We start from the raw sequence: 15,883 nt of genomic DNA on the forward strand, positions 1-15,883 counted from the left end.
TGTGCATGCACATGCTCATGTAACATGAAATGCGGCAGCATAGCACAGCACTTGAGTAGAATTCTCAAAGTCGAGCTAGTTTGCTGCCTTGAAAATGCATCAAAACAGCCAGAAAATCGGGTTTGCCAGTAACAGCCTCTGCACTCAGTAAGACAACTGGTAGTTGGCAGCATGGAGCAAGGCATCTTATTCATATAAAACCTGTAGTAAAGGTGAGATTTAGAATTATTTTCCGAATCATGAAAAGCAAAGGAATCATAAGGAAAGGTAAGGCTTAAGTATGGTGAAACTCGTTGCAGTGAAGCCAGGTTCAGACCTTCGTCGACTGTGTTGCTGGACCCCACATCGTTTCAAACTAAGGTGAGTTCATGAGTTTTTTTTATAATTTCTATAAAAAAAAAACTTGGGCCTGCAAATCCCAAATGGCCGGATTCAAACCCTGCTCAACATTTCTCGTACCACGAAATCGAAGACTTCAAAGTTGGGAAGGTCATGTGGGGTGATTCGTGGTGGATGGATAGGCACCACGCATCGTACCCCGCACACAGGCCCACGAGAATAGTCTGAAATACTTGAAGAAGGGATCAACAGATAAGACCACGCTGGACGAGCATGTGAACGGGTATTGGCGGGATGACCGCATGGCTTCACCGCATGCATGCGTGGCACCGAGCAAGGTAGCCCGACTGCGTCTGGCCGTACAGTACTATCGCAAGCTCTGTAGTACGGCCAGACGCTGAATGCTTCCAAAAAGACTGAATTTTTTTGGCCGCTGATGTAGCGAGTTTGCTACATCTTTTGATCGAGATTATCTTTTCATCCAGGACAAACATTTCCACAGTTAAGGTTCTTAGTCGTAGAGCAACTCATACCTTTTCGAAAAAACGTTCTTTGGTCTCAATATTTTCATCCATCTGGCCAAAAGACGACTTTCAGTCATCATCTTCCACAAATATCGTCCCAAAAATGCTCCCCCATGCGATTTCAAAATGGCGGCCGCGCTGTAGCTCATGAATATGCATAAAGAGTCTGTGACGTATGACCTCGTGTTTTTGGACGTGCGTGCGGCGGCGCCGTACGTACATGTACGTACATGTACATTACTTGTAGACAACAGCCCAGTACGTGCATGCACACGTACGTCCGCGCGGCGGTGTGCATGCACGTACTGGGCTGTTGTCTACAAGTAATGTACATGTACATATGTACGTACGGCGCCGCCGCACGCACGTCCAAAAACACGAGGTCATACGTCACAGACTGTGTATGCATATTCATGAGTTACAGCGCGGCCGCCATTTTGAAATCGCATGGGGGAGCATTTTCGGGACGATATTTGTGGAAGATGATGACTGAAAGTCGTCTTTTGGCCAGATGGATGAAAGTATTGAGACCAAAGAACGTTTTTTCGAAAAGGTATGAGTTGCTCTAACGACTAAGAACCTTAACTGTGGAAATGTTTGTCCTGGATGAAAAGATAATCTCGATCAAAAGATGTAGCAAAATCGCTACATCAGCGGCCAAAAAAATTCAGTCTTTTTGGAAGCATTCAGCGTCTGGCCGTACTACAGAGCTTGCGATAGTACTGTACGGCCAGACGCAGTCGGGCTACGAGCAAGGCCGCCCCGGGATCGCCGTGCTCTCCCCGACGACTCGCGACGAGGCTGAACGAGCCAAGCACGGCTCGATCACCAGCAGTACCGGGCCGAATGTGCCGGTGGCCTTGAGCCAGCAAGGAATAGAATCACAATCCCGAAACTGCACAATATGCAGTGCAACAGCAAAATGTGGTCATGTATGACTATGCATATGATTAAATGAAAGGAAATAATGACACTGAACTGAGACGAAGCACAAGTGAAATGTGCCTATTCAACAATGAGGATTGAGGAGCCTATTTTGAGCATTCAGAGCAATATGAAAACCTAACATTGTAAGGTGAGTTTCATGTACATGTGTTGTACAGTGTGCAACATGTACATGGGCGTCGCCGGGATTTTTTCTAGAGTGGGGCAAACAAAATGTTTGCCAAAAAATGCTTGTATTTCTCAATACATTCTCGATTTATCAGTTTTAGAGGGGGGCAGGGACATTTTTGCCCTCCCCCCCCCCAACTCATTAAATTTACACCACTTTGTCTTCGCGCCTTTTTGTTTTGTTTTGTTTTTTTCTTTTCGGGGGGGGGGGCAAGTGCCCCCCCCCCCCCCCCCCTCGCGACGCCCATGATCATGTACATGTAGATGGACATTTTTAAAAGCGCATTTTGGAGTCGAGTGGTGCCTGTGCTGTGCTGGGGTTCTCACAGTCACAGTTCCCATTCAAAAAGAAGGAGCCAGTCCAATTACCATTTATAATTGGGGTGATTAAGAAGGACCATCACTCATATAAAGGAAGCTTCCAAGCTGAGTGATGTTCCTGTAGGAGCTTATCCGCTATGTCAATCAAGATCAAGACCCCAAAGCTGACAATGGTTGCTAGGGAACTCTTTATAAAGCACATATGTAAAGCACTGTTTAATCATTGAGCAATGATGCCCTTATCATGGAGAAATGAACACTCTTTTTCAGTGGGTCGTTAAGTAAACCTATACTACATAACAATACATAAATGAACAATGCAGAGTGGAGCTAAAGCCGGGATGATTGATTCCCCCACCATGAGAGTCTAAATGATCAGGGACCAGAACCTTTCAATAAGCCCAGATGAAGCATCCCCTGATTAGGCTAGGAGGATTTATTTCTGTGGGTGGTGAAGCACAAAAGGTATTGCATCATGCATGAACAAAATGCGGTGCATTGGAGCTGGATTGCCATCACTGTCGAAAAGGTCAGGGACCAAAACTAATTTCTATGTAATTCATTAATTATCACAATCACATAGACAAAGTATTCCCTGATATTATGAGGATTTATTTGTGAGGGGTGGCCAAGCTACAATCCCGGCCATAATGGTTGAGACACTTCTGAGCCTGCCACGGTCACCCGCTCCCCCACTCCCCTGGTCAATGTTGGTCTTTCCAGCTGATGGAGCACACACCGTGCAATGAGAGACAACATTGAAGGGGGGGGGGCAGCGAGATTTGGCCAGGATTGTAGTAAACAGATACATTGTACAGTACATACATTGTACAGTACATGTACATGAGCAATGTGGTGCACTGGAGCTAGACCAGAACCATTCCATGTACATGTACATGTAGGCACTATGCACATGTAGGCACTATGCACATGTAGACATTATGTACATGTACATGTATATAATTAATCATCACAGTGAATGTGCAGCTTTGTGATCTCCATGTATTTACTGGGCACTCTCTGTTGTCGGCCATAATGTATACAGGTACCAGGAGCAATCAATACATGTACATGTACTGGCAACAATGGGACGTACAACAGCAAAAGGTGGCATGAATATTTAACATATACATGTACACTATTTTGTACATAATGTAAAAGTACATGTACACATGTTAAAAAACATTTCATGAAGAGATGTCGTATGGTTTAACTGAAAACATGACAAAAACTCCCCATCAAAACATGAAGGGGGGGGGGAGACAGAATTAACTTGAAACAAGTTGATAAATTGACTCATGTGACATCGGAAGTGTCAGCTCAAAACTGGAAGAGTTAACATTCAACACTTGAAATTCCGGGAATCAACTTGAAACAAGTTGAAAAGTGAACTCATTTGTCACCAGAAGAGTCAGCTCAAAAAGTGAAAGAATTATTGATTAACTGGGAAAACTTTACTCAAAACTAAAAATGTATTGTCAAAAAGAAATGTTAAAAAGGACACACGTAAAAGGCTGCTGGTTAAAATATGTGCACTTGCTATAAAAAAAGGACACTAGTTTTCCAAAAAGGGCACTCTTTACAAATATAGGCCTACATTGGGGATGTTCATGTAAACGCTTGTGTACAAAGGGCGCTTATACAAAAGGGAAGTAATGTTTACAAAATGTTGGGTGGGTAATAACCACCTGGCCTCCCCCCCCCCCCCCCCCCCACACTCGCTTTTTTTTTCAAGATCATACCGTAACTGGCTAGTACGTACATGTACTTGGAAGTTGGGCGCTCAGTTGCAAAAATGTCTTTGTCCCATTTATTAACATTCCTATAGGTCACATTTTTTACCAAACACCTCAGTGCTATAAATACGTTCAGAGCTATATTCTTAGTCCAAGACTGAATAGGAATTTTTATTCCCCTATTTTGCAGCCAGTCCTGTCCGTTGCCAAAGTGCTGGAGGGCTCTATCATCAAGATGAATCAATCAATTTCACTTGCGCTCTGATAGGTACATTTGCATGTAAGGTACATGTATGCTTGGAGCTTCCTGAGTAGCGCTGCCAATATTGCCAAGACTGGGTTTGATTCATCTTGTTGATAGCGACCTCGCTTGTCACTTATCACGGACTGCTGTTAAAGGGGAATGAAATCAAAATCCAGGCTTGTGCCAGGACTAGTTCAGAACCTGTTGCTCCATAGAGCAAGGACCTTGCTCTATGGTTGCTCCAAGCTTGTTTTGTCTGGAAAGGTGACCTCGAGATTGATTTATCACAGTGGTCAACTATGAAATGCAAAAAGAAGCCTACATGTATTAAACAATGTAGGCCAGTACAAAACAATATGTTCATTGGTGGTAATGGTCTTGGAAAAATAAGCTGGAAAGATAAAAGCCTGGGTTGAATAATTTTTCGCCAAAGCATGACGCATGTTTTCAGTTTTCATTATAGTGAATGTTTTGTCTGGATATTTTTATGAGGTTGCACACTCTCATTAAAATGCCATTATGTTGTTTGTACTGCCCTATGTAAAAAAAAAATTGAACTACAATTGTACGTGTACATGGGATGAAATGGATGAAGAAAATTGTACAAATGAGGAATGGAACTACATGGGGGCCCAAGGGAATGTATTGGCTATCTCCCTTCAAAGTGCACATGGAAGTCTGGTTAATTTTGTTTTTACCAATTTGGGACTGTACATTTATAAAAACGTACATGTACATCCCCCTACAAAATAGTGATTGTGTTCTACAATGTGAAAGTCAGAATGCATATAATATACATGTCTTTTGCTCTTTATCTATAGCTGTAAAAAGTCGAGCAAGATGGATCAGAAAACTGGATCCGAGGAACGCTTCAATACATATGCTTCAAGAAGATTCGCCATTCCAAAGGTCCAGAGGTGTCCAAGTCAAGGTATATATTTCCTTTCCGCATTATGGGTACTGTGAAAGCATGTTAATCTAGAAATTCAAAATTGAGCAAGCATTATTTAGCTTGATTTTATCAAATAGTTGCCTGCAATTCTTGCGCTAAGGCTGCTTTTGTCTTTTTTTTCTGGTAGAAAGTGAGGAATCTGCACAAATGAAGTACGTTGATATACATGTATATTTAATTTGTCAATTTTTCCTCCTCAGGATGCAGACATGTTCTAGAACCAGGGTCAAGACAAGCCAAGGACATCCAGAGACTTGTCAACACACAAGTTCTTGATGAACAGTTAAAATTGGAGGAGAGGTGGTGCGTGGATAAGGTCTGCCTTGTCTTGAATGAGAAGCTGCAACAGGGCTTCTTCAGAAAGAAGCAAGAACTCAAACAAGAACTCACTAAGGAACCTTTAGAGTCCTTTGCGTTTGGGCTGACGCAGTGGGAGCATGAAGCTGATGCTGTTTGCGGCAGTGGAGACTTCAGCTGTCAGAGCTTGAATGTACCACTAGGCAGTGTTGACCAAGGGGTCAATGTGTTCTTGTACTCGGACGTTGTACTTCAGTGGGCTGAAAAGAAGGGCTTCAGGCATCCGTGCATGCTTATCTATAAGGTGTGTGAAACTTGATATTTCTTACTCTTCGTGGGAAGGCTCTTGCTGAATATGGGCTACATGTGCTAACGAGAGAGGGCGCTTTTTTAACACTTTTGAGAGACATGAACTTGTCAGATATCTTTCCACGAACAATTTAAATTCCTTCGTACCACACACGCATGCACTAAACAATAAAAGACTGTCCACTGTGAAATCACTCTCCGAAGTTTTCAGGGATGAATCAAGCTCCAGGAAGGTCCCATTTTCAACTATAGCTTGAAACTGAAACGACATGTACATGTATTTTTTGGCTGGAGGATCATCAATTATAAAAAATATATATATGGTACAACCTTTAAAACGTCATTGATAAGACATTCACTGTATTAATCAACCATTTGCAACACCTGTGAAAGCAGTTTTGTTTTGTTCTGCTTATGGTCTAGATACTAAAGGGACGGACTAAGACGGTGACCAAAAGGATGTCAACGAGAGAGCCCGCATTGGAGCCTACGCCTAATGCTGAATGCCATATCTCCAGCAGCAAACCCAGCACCAGTGAGCCAATCTTCAGACAGCTTAGTAAATCACAGGTAAAATGCAAAGGATTATGCACTGCTGGTATTGGACGATCCAGCATGACATTAAAGCTGCAAGAGATTTACCTGGTTGAAAACTTGAAATCATGCAACTTTGATTTTGCACTTGATAATCTATTTGTCCTTGTTTTTTATGGTGTCCATAACATGATGGACAACAGTGTTGTAGTCAAGTGCATCATAGTAGTCCTTTTCGTATGTCCAGTCACAAGTAACAGGATGAACAATAACAAAGGAATATGTCACAGTTCATTTGAATAGTTGGTGACTTGACTGAAAGACTTGTGATGGACCTGCAGGGACATGTTGGAACTTGTGATGGACTCGATTACAACACTGATGGAGAGTGAACTTCCGTTACATTGACAACTGGCCCATCAAGTATTTTCTTTCAATGAAGAATCATTAGATTACAGTTCCGTGTTGCAATCTGAAAGGAAAGTAATGGAATTAAACGTCAAGAAAAGTCATTGAATGAGTGCTTTTATATATTTCAGATTTTCCTGTTTGAGTATGATGAAGAGGCTCTTCCAAGCAAGCGCCCACGGCACTGTCTTCCGTATGCCACCATCACATTTGCATCAAGAGTTTCTGAGACCACCCAACCACTGAATGGAGATGCCTTCTCATGCACACGGACAGCTTCATCCGAAGGCTCATCAGAACAGGAAGGACATGCAGCTGTGCCGTCACATGTGAGAGAGACTGTAGTACCTGAACGACTGGAACGAAAAAGAAAAGCTGATGTGTCTGGATGTTCACCTCTTGCCAGACCACCAAGAACTAAGACTCATCTAGGATCCTTGGCATTGAATTCAGTTGACATTTGTGTCACATCAACAGGGGACAAAGATAAGATGTGCCAATCACATGCAAGGCCATTTGCCAAAAGTGTAGATGTAGGTGAAAAAGAAAACAAAGTTCGGAAAATGTCTGAGAACCCTGAGGAAAAACATAGGACTGAGATCCAGCCAACATGTGGCCGAATGAACTTATCGGATCGGTTTTCAAATTTCAAACCAAGTCAAACCAAATTAGATGACCCAAGGCTAGAGGAGATGAGACAAAAGCATCTCAAGGCCCTTGAGAAACTAAAGGCAGTAAGGACAGATCGGATCAACAATGCCCTGCTTGGATTTGGATCATCATCTGAAGATGAAACATTTGCGACCATTGAAAGTGAACAGTTAACTGACTTGCCTAAAATCACCCCACCGTCTCTCAAGTCCGCTCCTGTCACAAAGGATCCACCCCAAAGAAACGCACCGGAAAGGAACAGTAACGAGAGAAAATCGGTACATTCGGAGTCCAGTCAGAACACAACAGAGTCTAGTTTGGGAAGGTTGAAAATAACTGTCACTAACTCAAAAAAATCAATTGAAACTAGACGTATTGAAAAAACGGGAAATCCAACACCTCCGTCAAAGCAGGAGAAAGGAAAGGACAAATTACAAGGCAAACAGAGACAAAAAGGCCCCATCAGTAAACTATCGGTACCAGTGAGTTTACAAGATGACCGCGGATCAACTGCCAAATGCACCAAGAGTGACGCACATCATGTTCAAAGGGATCAGCGTCACATAAAGGGTTATAGGCCTTTTGATAGTAACCAGTCCAGGACAGGAGGAAGATCTCAATCACCAAAAATACCGGTACATGTACCAGTGTCACGTGAAACCTATGGAGATAATCGAAAATTGAGCAAGGCATCGCCTAGCCAATCAAAGACAGGAGGAAGATCTCAATCACCAAAAATACATGTACCAGTGTCACGTGAAACCTATGGAGATGATCGAAAATTGAGCAAGTCATCACCTAGCCAGGAGTTTGATTGCTGTCATTGTGATAGACGTTCTCCTGCCACTGAAAAGTCTCGAGATGGAGGTTATTTTCGAGAAAGAAAGTATTTCCCACGTGGGGGCTTTTCTCAAGATAAAGGCTATGGAAAAGAAAAAGCTTTTCTCCTGGTACGGCATTTTCTCGAGGTAGAGGATTTTCTGGCGGTAGAGGAGTTTCTCGTGGGAGAGGAGTTTCTCGTGGGAGAGGAGTTTCTCGTGGGAGAGGAGTTTCTCAGGGGAGAGGAGTTTCTCACGAGAGAGAAGTTTCTCACGGGAGAGGGGTTTCTCGTGGGAGAGAAGTTCCTCAAGGCAGAGGATTTCCTCGAGGCAGAGGATTTTCTCGTGGCAGAGGATTTTCCCGAGGCAGAGGATATTCTCGAGGTAGAGGAGTTTCTCGCGGGAGAGGATTTTCTCAAGGAAGAGCTAGAGGCAAGGTTCGATATCACTGTCCCAAATATTTTGAATCTGATGATACCTCTCATGTTTTTGAAGTAGAGGAAGAAATATACAAGGCAGCATCATCTAAGATGGAAGAACCAGGGCAGTTCAGAGATCACTCACCTGCTAAGAAGTATGCAGAAGGTGCTTCATCGTTAGGGAATTCGCCAAGCGGTGAAGGAATCCAAGAGAGTAGCAAATCACAGGAGTGCAGACAAGCACCTTACATACGGCTTCAAAGTAAAGAGTATGACCCCATAAAAGATAGGGACTATACCTCAAGTGCCTCATCTGAACAGACCTTTACAATTCCATCACCAGAGAATCTCATGATTGCTGCTGCACGTGATCCAGTCATTGATTTTGACTTGGCTGCCTTTCAAGAGACTATTAACAGTGATTTGACAGCGTACCGAAGTTCATTGGGTCTGGAAGAAATTTCTTCAAGTGATTCAGGTCCCAGTCCTGTAAAAGAGTCTGAAGTCGCTAGAGATAACTTGGAAGTGCAAGATATGGAAATTGATGAGTCGTCAAGAGAAACCTTGTACAGAGGGTCCTTATCACATTGGGAAGGTTCAGGTGCATGTGTCGGTCAAACCTGCAACATCCCTTTATCAGGAGCTGTAGAACAAACCAACAGGCCTCACAATGTAACAACTTTCGTGGGCATCAGCTCAGGTGGAATTCCTATCACTTACAGACCTCCATTGTATCAAAATGAAGGGATAAATGCTGCACACAACAGTGGAATGACATCAGTAATCACCTCTGCTCCTGTACAAGAAGCTATAAAGATACTCCAACAGCAAATATTGGAGGCATCGACTTCAGATCAAAGGAGAGTTCTTCAACTTGCTTTGGAGAACTTTGTCCAAAAGTGTACTTCTGAGAGAAATGAAAGTAACCCTGTTACTATTTTTGACCACAGAAACAGGGAAACCTTGTTAGTGCCTCAAGGACAGAGAAATGAAATGGTTTCAACATACATGAATGATGAGCACATTCTCGAAGGAGTGGCAGAGTGTCTCGATCACAATGAAGTAGGTCAGGAGCAGGCAACTCAAAGCTCTTGCCTTGCACAGGGATCATCAAATGAAGAAAGAGCTAATGCTACGGTCAAACAGAAAACAAAATCCAAGCAGCTGTTTTATGGTCGACCCCTGATAATGAAAGGAGAGCCGCACGAGATACTCATGGAAAACATGCCTGGTCAAAACAAACCAGTTGATCCAAGAGCTGCTTTGTCGGCCCAGTTTGGTAGGAAGTTTGAAGTAAATTTGAACACACTATCATGGAGTTGTGACTTTGAAAATTCAAAACCGTCTGTTGAGGATCCTGTGAATGTTAAAACTGAAAGTGGTCTGCTCAGAAAGAAAGAGGAAAGCACAGTGAGTAATAACGACCCAAGAGTCAAGAAGCAGAAGCTAGTAAGCCAGACAACAACTTGTTCAACCACCCTACCTCAGCCAGCTTGTTCAGACACCAAAAGGACATCGAAAGAGAATGAGGATGTTGTTAAGTTGAAGCAAGCTGTGAAAGCTGTTCAAGACGGCTCCAACAGTCCTACTACGCAGTTCTTACAAAAGCTGCAACATGTGAGCAACCTAAACATAGCTGCCACAAGACCAGACCCTTCAAGTGACACTTCTGTTTCAAAAGAATCTGCATCTTCCAGTGATGAAGCTTTAACAAAAGGACCGTGCAGCACAGGCCAAAGAGAATCAAAAGTACAAGACAACAAGGCTTTAATGGACACTAACTCAAAGCAAACATCTTTTTCAGGGACACAAGAAAAGTCTAGGAAGCCAAGTGGAGGAACATCCAGATCAAGAAGATACAGTAATAGCAGTAGCTGCAGTGTGAAATCCTCCACGAGTTGGTCCTCCAAGAGTAGCCGTGAATCGGAACCTTACAAAGGGTTATCACCTTTTGGAAGTGGAAGTGATATATCCCCAAATAGAAGTAGATCACAACAGAGAAGCCAGTCACATCGGAGCAGATCTCCACATAGCAGGAGATCCCCACAAAAGAAAACGCGGTCACCGTATAGGACTAGCCATTCACATTACAGTAGATCATCAAGGCACCGGCATAGCTCATCTCAACAGCGGAGTAGATCACGTTCATCAAGCCGTGGTAGAGGCTACCACCAAAAGACGTCCCCTAGAGATGATTATGATCAGCGTAAAAAATCTAACGAGGAATGTCGCTCTAGTTCAAAAATCACCAGTGAACCTTCTCATGGACTTGTTGATGACAATGCTGTTGATGATCTATTTGGTATCTCTTCAAAATTATCTGCTTTGCGTCACTCGGCCAATAAAGCCACGAGGAAAATGTCTCATTTTCAGATAGACAAAAAAACATTCAACCAAAGTTGTTTTTCTTTCCTGGTTCAGTATAACACCGTGTGGCACAAAGCAACAAAGACCTTGGCATTGTTGAGAGATGGCCAAAATTCAGCCCCCGATTCTCAAAAAAATTCATTTCAAAGTATCATCGAGAAATATGAGGACATTACTGCCAATGCTCACCTTCAGATGGAGTCACTGGCGCAACGTTTTTCTTCAGAGGATATTGATAAAGCTGGTATCGAGGACTGGAATTTCAGGCCTTTAAGTGGAGTTCCAGGATTGTCGGAAAGAGACCACTTCAGGGTTCTTCATAGGATCAAGGATATTTACAAGCGGCAAAACCAAACGGCTGACCTTTCCTGTCTCGTCCGCAAGAAGATGGACTTGCTTCAAAGGAAACTGAAGTCTGCCGCTAGCACTCGGCCCCAAACCCATCCTAGTGGTGGCCTCCCCCAACCTCCAGGAATGCACATGACCCAAACTCAAACATTGATTCCACCTGTAGTTCAACAGAGGCATTCGGATAATAATCCCAACAGAGGTCTACGTGATGTGAAGCCTGTACAGACTACGATTGTAGGCCATTCCCAGCAGTACCATTCCTTGCCAGACCAGTCGCCAGACATCAGAAGAGTTGTTCTCAGGAATGTTAAGGCTGAAACTGCTGTACATGTAGGTGTGGACCAACAGGGATTTGGTGCCTCAAACCCTGCTCCTCAAAATTCAGGTAAATACTATGCTTGACGGTATCCACTCTAGGGCTGTCCAGAATATACTGAATATTCAAATATTCGATCATCACTGAATATTCAAATATCTTTTTGCTGGTTTGAATATTCAAAAACAAAAGCACACAAGTGCGATGTTATTTTATCATAAAGTTGTAGCATGTTATTGTCAGGTGCCACGTTTTTGTTGACGGCAACTTTTGAAGACTCAATCAAACTTTTTCTCGATTCAAGCCCCAAAAATGCCCACTTGTTCAGGATTCAAAAGTGAACTCAGTTTAATTTAATGTAGAGTAGCTCATTCGTCATTTGTGCATTTTTATCGCTTGAACAAAAGTGCTCAAAATATACACTGGTGCTTAACGGCCAACCTGATAAAGTTTTAGCTTTGTCAATACTGTGCTGTGTATTCGGAGAATACAATATTCTAGGATCTCGGTTTCAATTCAAAAGTTGGCAAGGCATGTTTTGATTTGCACCCGAAATCAGCACGTTCTCAATCAGTCGATTGCAGCTACGCGATGTCACGCACTGAAATGTCGAATAATAACAACCACGCACTCATGCGCGTTGTGTCAACGTTTGCGCGCACCCATTCACGGATTCGCCGAATTACAAACCAACTACATGTACTAACAGATATTTCAAAAAAAATGTGTCACTTGACACATCTTTAGAAATGGCCTTCTTTTATTATTTTCTTCAAAATGACAGCAGGCGCGTATCCAGGGGGGGGGGGGGGGGGGGTCTAACCCCAGCTCTGACTCAATTTTTTTTCTTCCATAGATATATATTAAAAATAATGTGGCCTACCTTGCAATCCATCAGCAAAGTTCCAATGAATCAATGTTCCCAGCAAATCAGGCTCTCCCTCCCAAAAAATGTTGTATTACTATTATTAAATTGAAAATTTCTTCTTTTGTTAAAGGTACTTGTATCATGCAGCGAAACAGTTGACTAAGGTGAGCAACGCTTGTTCAGGTGGAACTTCTTACAGCAATAGAATGTTGCTGCCTTGACATGGACTAAGATGTCACTCTTCCAAAGCGGTACCTACTCCAAGATTCCAGGAGATCGTCACTCCAGGCTATCGGCAGCATCACATCTGTGACCACAGAAAAATGGCTTCCCTGTTGTCACTAAGAACAACAGTATGACATTTCTCATTCCCGGTCTTCGAACATCCCTCGTCTGCAGGGGGATGTGAACTTTGGACTTCCAATTTATTTCTCCCCATTTTGATTTATTCATTGTGCAGCTGTATTCAAAAACGTGTTTATTTTTTAGAAGATCAGAGATGTTTTATGGGAAAAAACTAAGTTTGAATTTTCAAGGTTTTGGATTTTTCCCCATGACATTCCAATTCAAGACTACAGTTTCTTGATTACAAAAAAAAAAAAATCAGGTTTACTCTTTTCCAAATAAGATTGAAAAAAAAACCCCAGAGTTTTAGCATTTTTTCAGAAAAGTGGGGTAAGTACATGTTTGTAAAAGTGTGTCTAATGTATTGCTGAGTAGAATAATTGGTCTTCCAAATGCTTTTCAGTTTGTTTCATTAGGATGTTTGGTTCAAAAGATACAGCACAATCTCACAACACGGGACTTGAAAAGCCACATAGGCCACTTTTTATTTATCAAAGTTACAGATGGAAGAGAATAAATTCTTTGTGTGTTCTCTTACTGGGCTTTCTCTTTTTCAAGGAAAGTGGCCCAAAACAATTTGTTAACTGCCATAGCATAATGAGGAATAACCCCCATCTTTGACTTTTCAGGTTAAGTACATCATGTTAAAGTACAAATCATGGGCTTTCCAATGATACCAAATTTATTTCTGTAGCTGAATTTATTCCAAAGATACGCCGTAGGAACGTCAACAACGTCTTGCCAACCTCATTTTGAGAAAAACGGCTTTGAAAAAAAAGTTGCACCTTGCGCCACCAACAGCATGGACAAAATGTTCTTCAGGTTTTCCACTTTTGGGGGTATTTTTTCCCCAACAAAAATGCATAGTATGAATCTTGGATACCCTGACTACTCAAAAATACAAAACAACCAATATAAATTTTAACTTGATTTTTCTACTAATGTATATCCGACTTGAGGCGTCGATTACTCAAAACAAGGTTTTGGGGGACATTCCTCATTTTGCCTCATTAGGTCACATTTTCAACCCTTGAGTTCGATAAAGCGTAGTAGCCTTTGTTCCAGTGCATCACTTTGAATGAAATAACGTTTGTATGGTAGATTAGTTATCTGACTTTAGGAGGTAATTTGAAAATATTCCAAGAGTCACATGCATACAAATGTAACTTTATTAATTGGTTTTTGACTGTTAAGAGTTTTTGTGGAACAACCTGTAAAAGCAGCCATGTTAGAATTGTTAGGTGATATTACAGTCCTGGAACAGATTGCTGATTCGACAAAATAAATCTGGCGCAAACACTTTTTTTTTTTCTATTTTGGCAGTAAAAGCAGAACTGCCTTCTGTTTTTCTTTCCACTTTTTAGAGCTAAAATGCATGGAATATCTACCCATGTTTTGTGGAAAAGTTTGCGCTGCACTTAAAAGCCCTTTACATTCAGCTGATTTACTTTCTTTTAAAAGAACCTTTTTTATATTATTTTTTTTTACTGATTTGACAATTTTGTACATGCATATTTTTTTAAGGCATGATGGAGGTACAGCAAAAAGTGATTATAAAACCACATTTCTTAAGGGGAGAACTAAAAGCGATATTTAAAAGACCTTTTTGAGATGTTACAACATGCCCTTTGCATTCGGGCCGTTTGAGGTTTTTATTTTTATTTACACATGTGCATCCGTTTTTGTTATAATCTACATGTTTTCAATTCAGTAATATTGTAGATAAGGTTTACACATGTATAACATGTGCAAACTACACCTCAAATATAACTGTCATGGAAAGAGAACATGTACACGTATACCTATTCTGTAAATAATTTTGTGAACAGGCGGAACAGCAAGTAAAGCTAGTAAACTCAGCTGAAACAGAGTGTAAATACGAAGCAGTTTTGGAAGTCTTGAAACTTTCCGCAGCAGGCATCCCAGACAGAAGTTCAAGCTTGTTCCACTTTAAGTTCACAAAATGGTTACAGTGTACATACTACTTGTACTTGCCGTGGACAAAAATTTTCCTTCATTTATGTTGCAGTACAAATGAGGCCTTCAACTTTAATGTGGAAAAAACACTGTAAGAGTATATTGTTTTGTACTTGTGATTTTAACTAAAAAGAAATGAGATACATGTACATAATTTATCAAGGATTTTAAGATTTGGTCAAATTATGTTGGTGTACTGAAGGTCTTATGTCAACATGTTATACTTAACATTGTACATGTAAAATTCCAAAATGTGATCACTTCAAATCAACACTTTGTAGTTTGTGATGGAAGGTATCTTAATCATTTTAAATAATACTTACGGAATACGCTGTTTCTTTGATTGCTTTGAGCCTACTTTAAGAGATCAAAAAAAAGAAACAATGTCAGACTTCAAGTACTATAAAATACTTTATTTTATTCCAGAAATATCCTCAAGGCTTCCATGTTTATGTGCTGGATAACCTGGTTACCCTTTCCAAACTAAAATGGCATCTGAAAGGGCCAAAAACCCTTAATCATTTTTGTTGAAAAAAAAAGTAATAAAAGGAAGCACTCAAATATTCTTGTTGATAGTAATTTTGTAAAAGACCACAATCTTTTGAATTTGTGTAACTATTTGAATTTAACAAACTCTCTAATGCTACCCCACCCCCAACTGACTGTTAGTTTCAAGCATCCAACTTTTCCTCAGATCAGCTTCACGCTTATTTCAAAAATAAAAGTTGAAAAACACTATACAAACTGTACTGAGACTTGTAAAGCTTTGAATTTCCTCTGATTTGTTTCTTCCCAGTTACACACCTGTGGTTTGGTAAACAAAAATTTCAAAGCTTCACTGCGACCTAATGATCCCAGCCTTAACTAGGGTCATAGCATCTGAATGTGAACTTAAATTTCTCAAGGTGTATTTGGAAGACGGCATTTTAGTTTATAAAATCCCACCCACTGGATGATCACTTTAAAACCTCACAGCTGCCTTTTTTCAGAGATC

The 15,883-nt window shown here is 41.3% G+C and overlaps 1 protein-coding gene across 1 annotated transcript; it reads left to right on the top strand.

The window, feature by feature from the left end:
* The first annotated feature begins 221 nt into the window (after positions 1–221).
* On the top strand, positions 222–15,638 carry LOC119732155. The gene is given in 7 exon segments (XM_038205563.1): positions 222–360; positions 5,099–5,208; positions 5,430–5,830; positions 6,259–6,405; positions 6,909–8,612; positions 8,615–11,768; positions 12,698–15,638. Coding segments are annotated over 7 exon segments (5,625 nt in total). The 5' UTR covers positions 222–280; the 3' UTR covers positions 12,727–15,638.
* The last annotated feature ends 245 nt before the right edge of the window (positions 15,639–15,883 follow it).

This window comes from Patiria miniata, unplaced genomic scaffold (assembly GCF_015706575.1).
Source record: "Patiria miniata isolate m_02_andy unplaced genomic scaffold, ASM1570657v1 HiC_scaffold_24, whole genome shotgun sequence".
Taxonomy (NCBI): Eukaryota; Metazoa; Echinodermata; class Asteroidea; order Valvatida; family Asterinidae; genus Patiria; species Patiria miniata.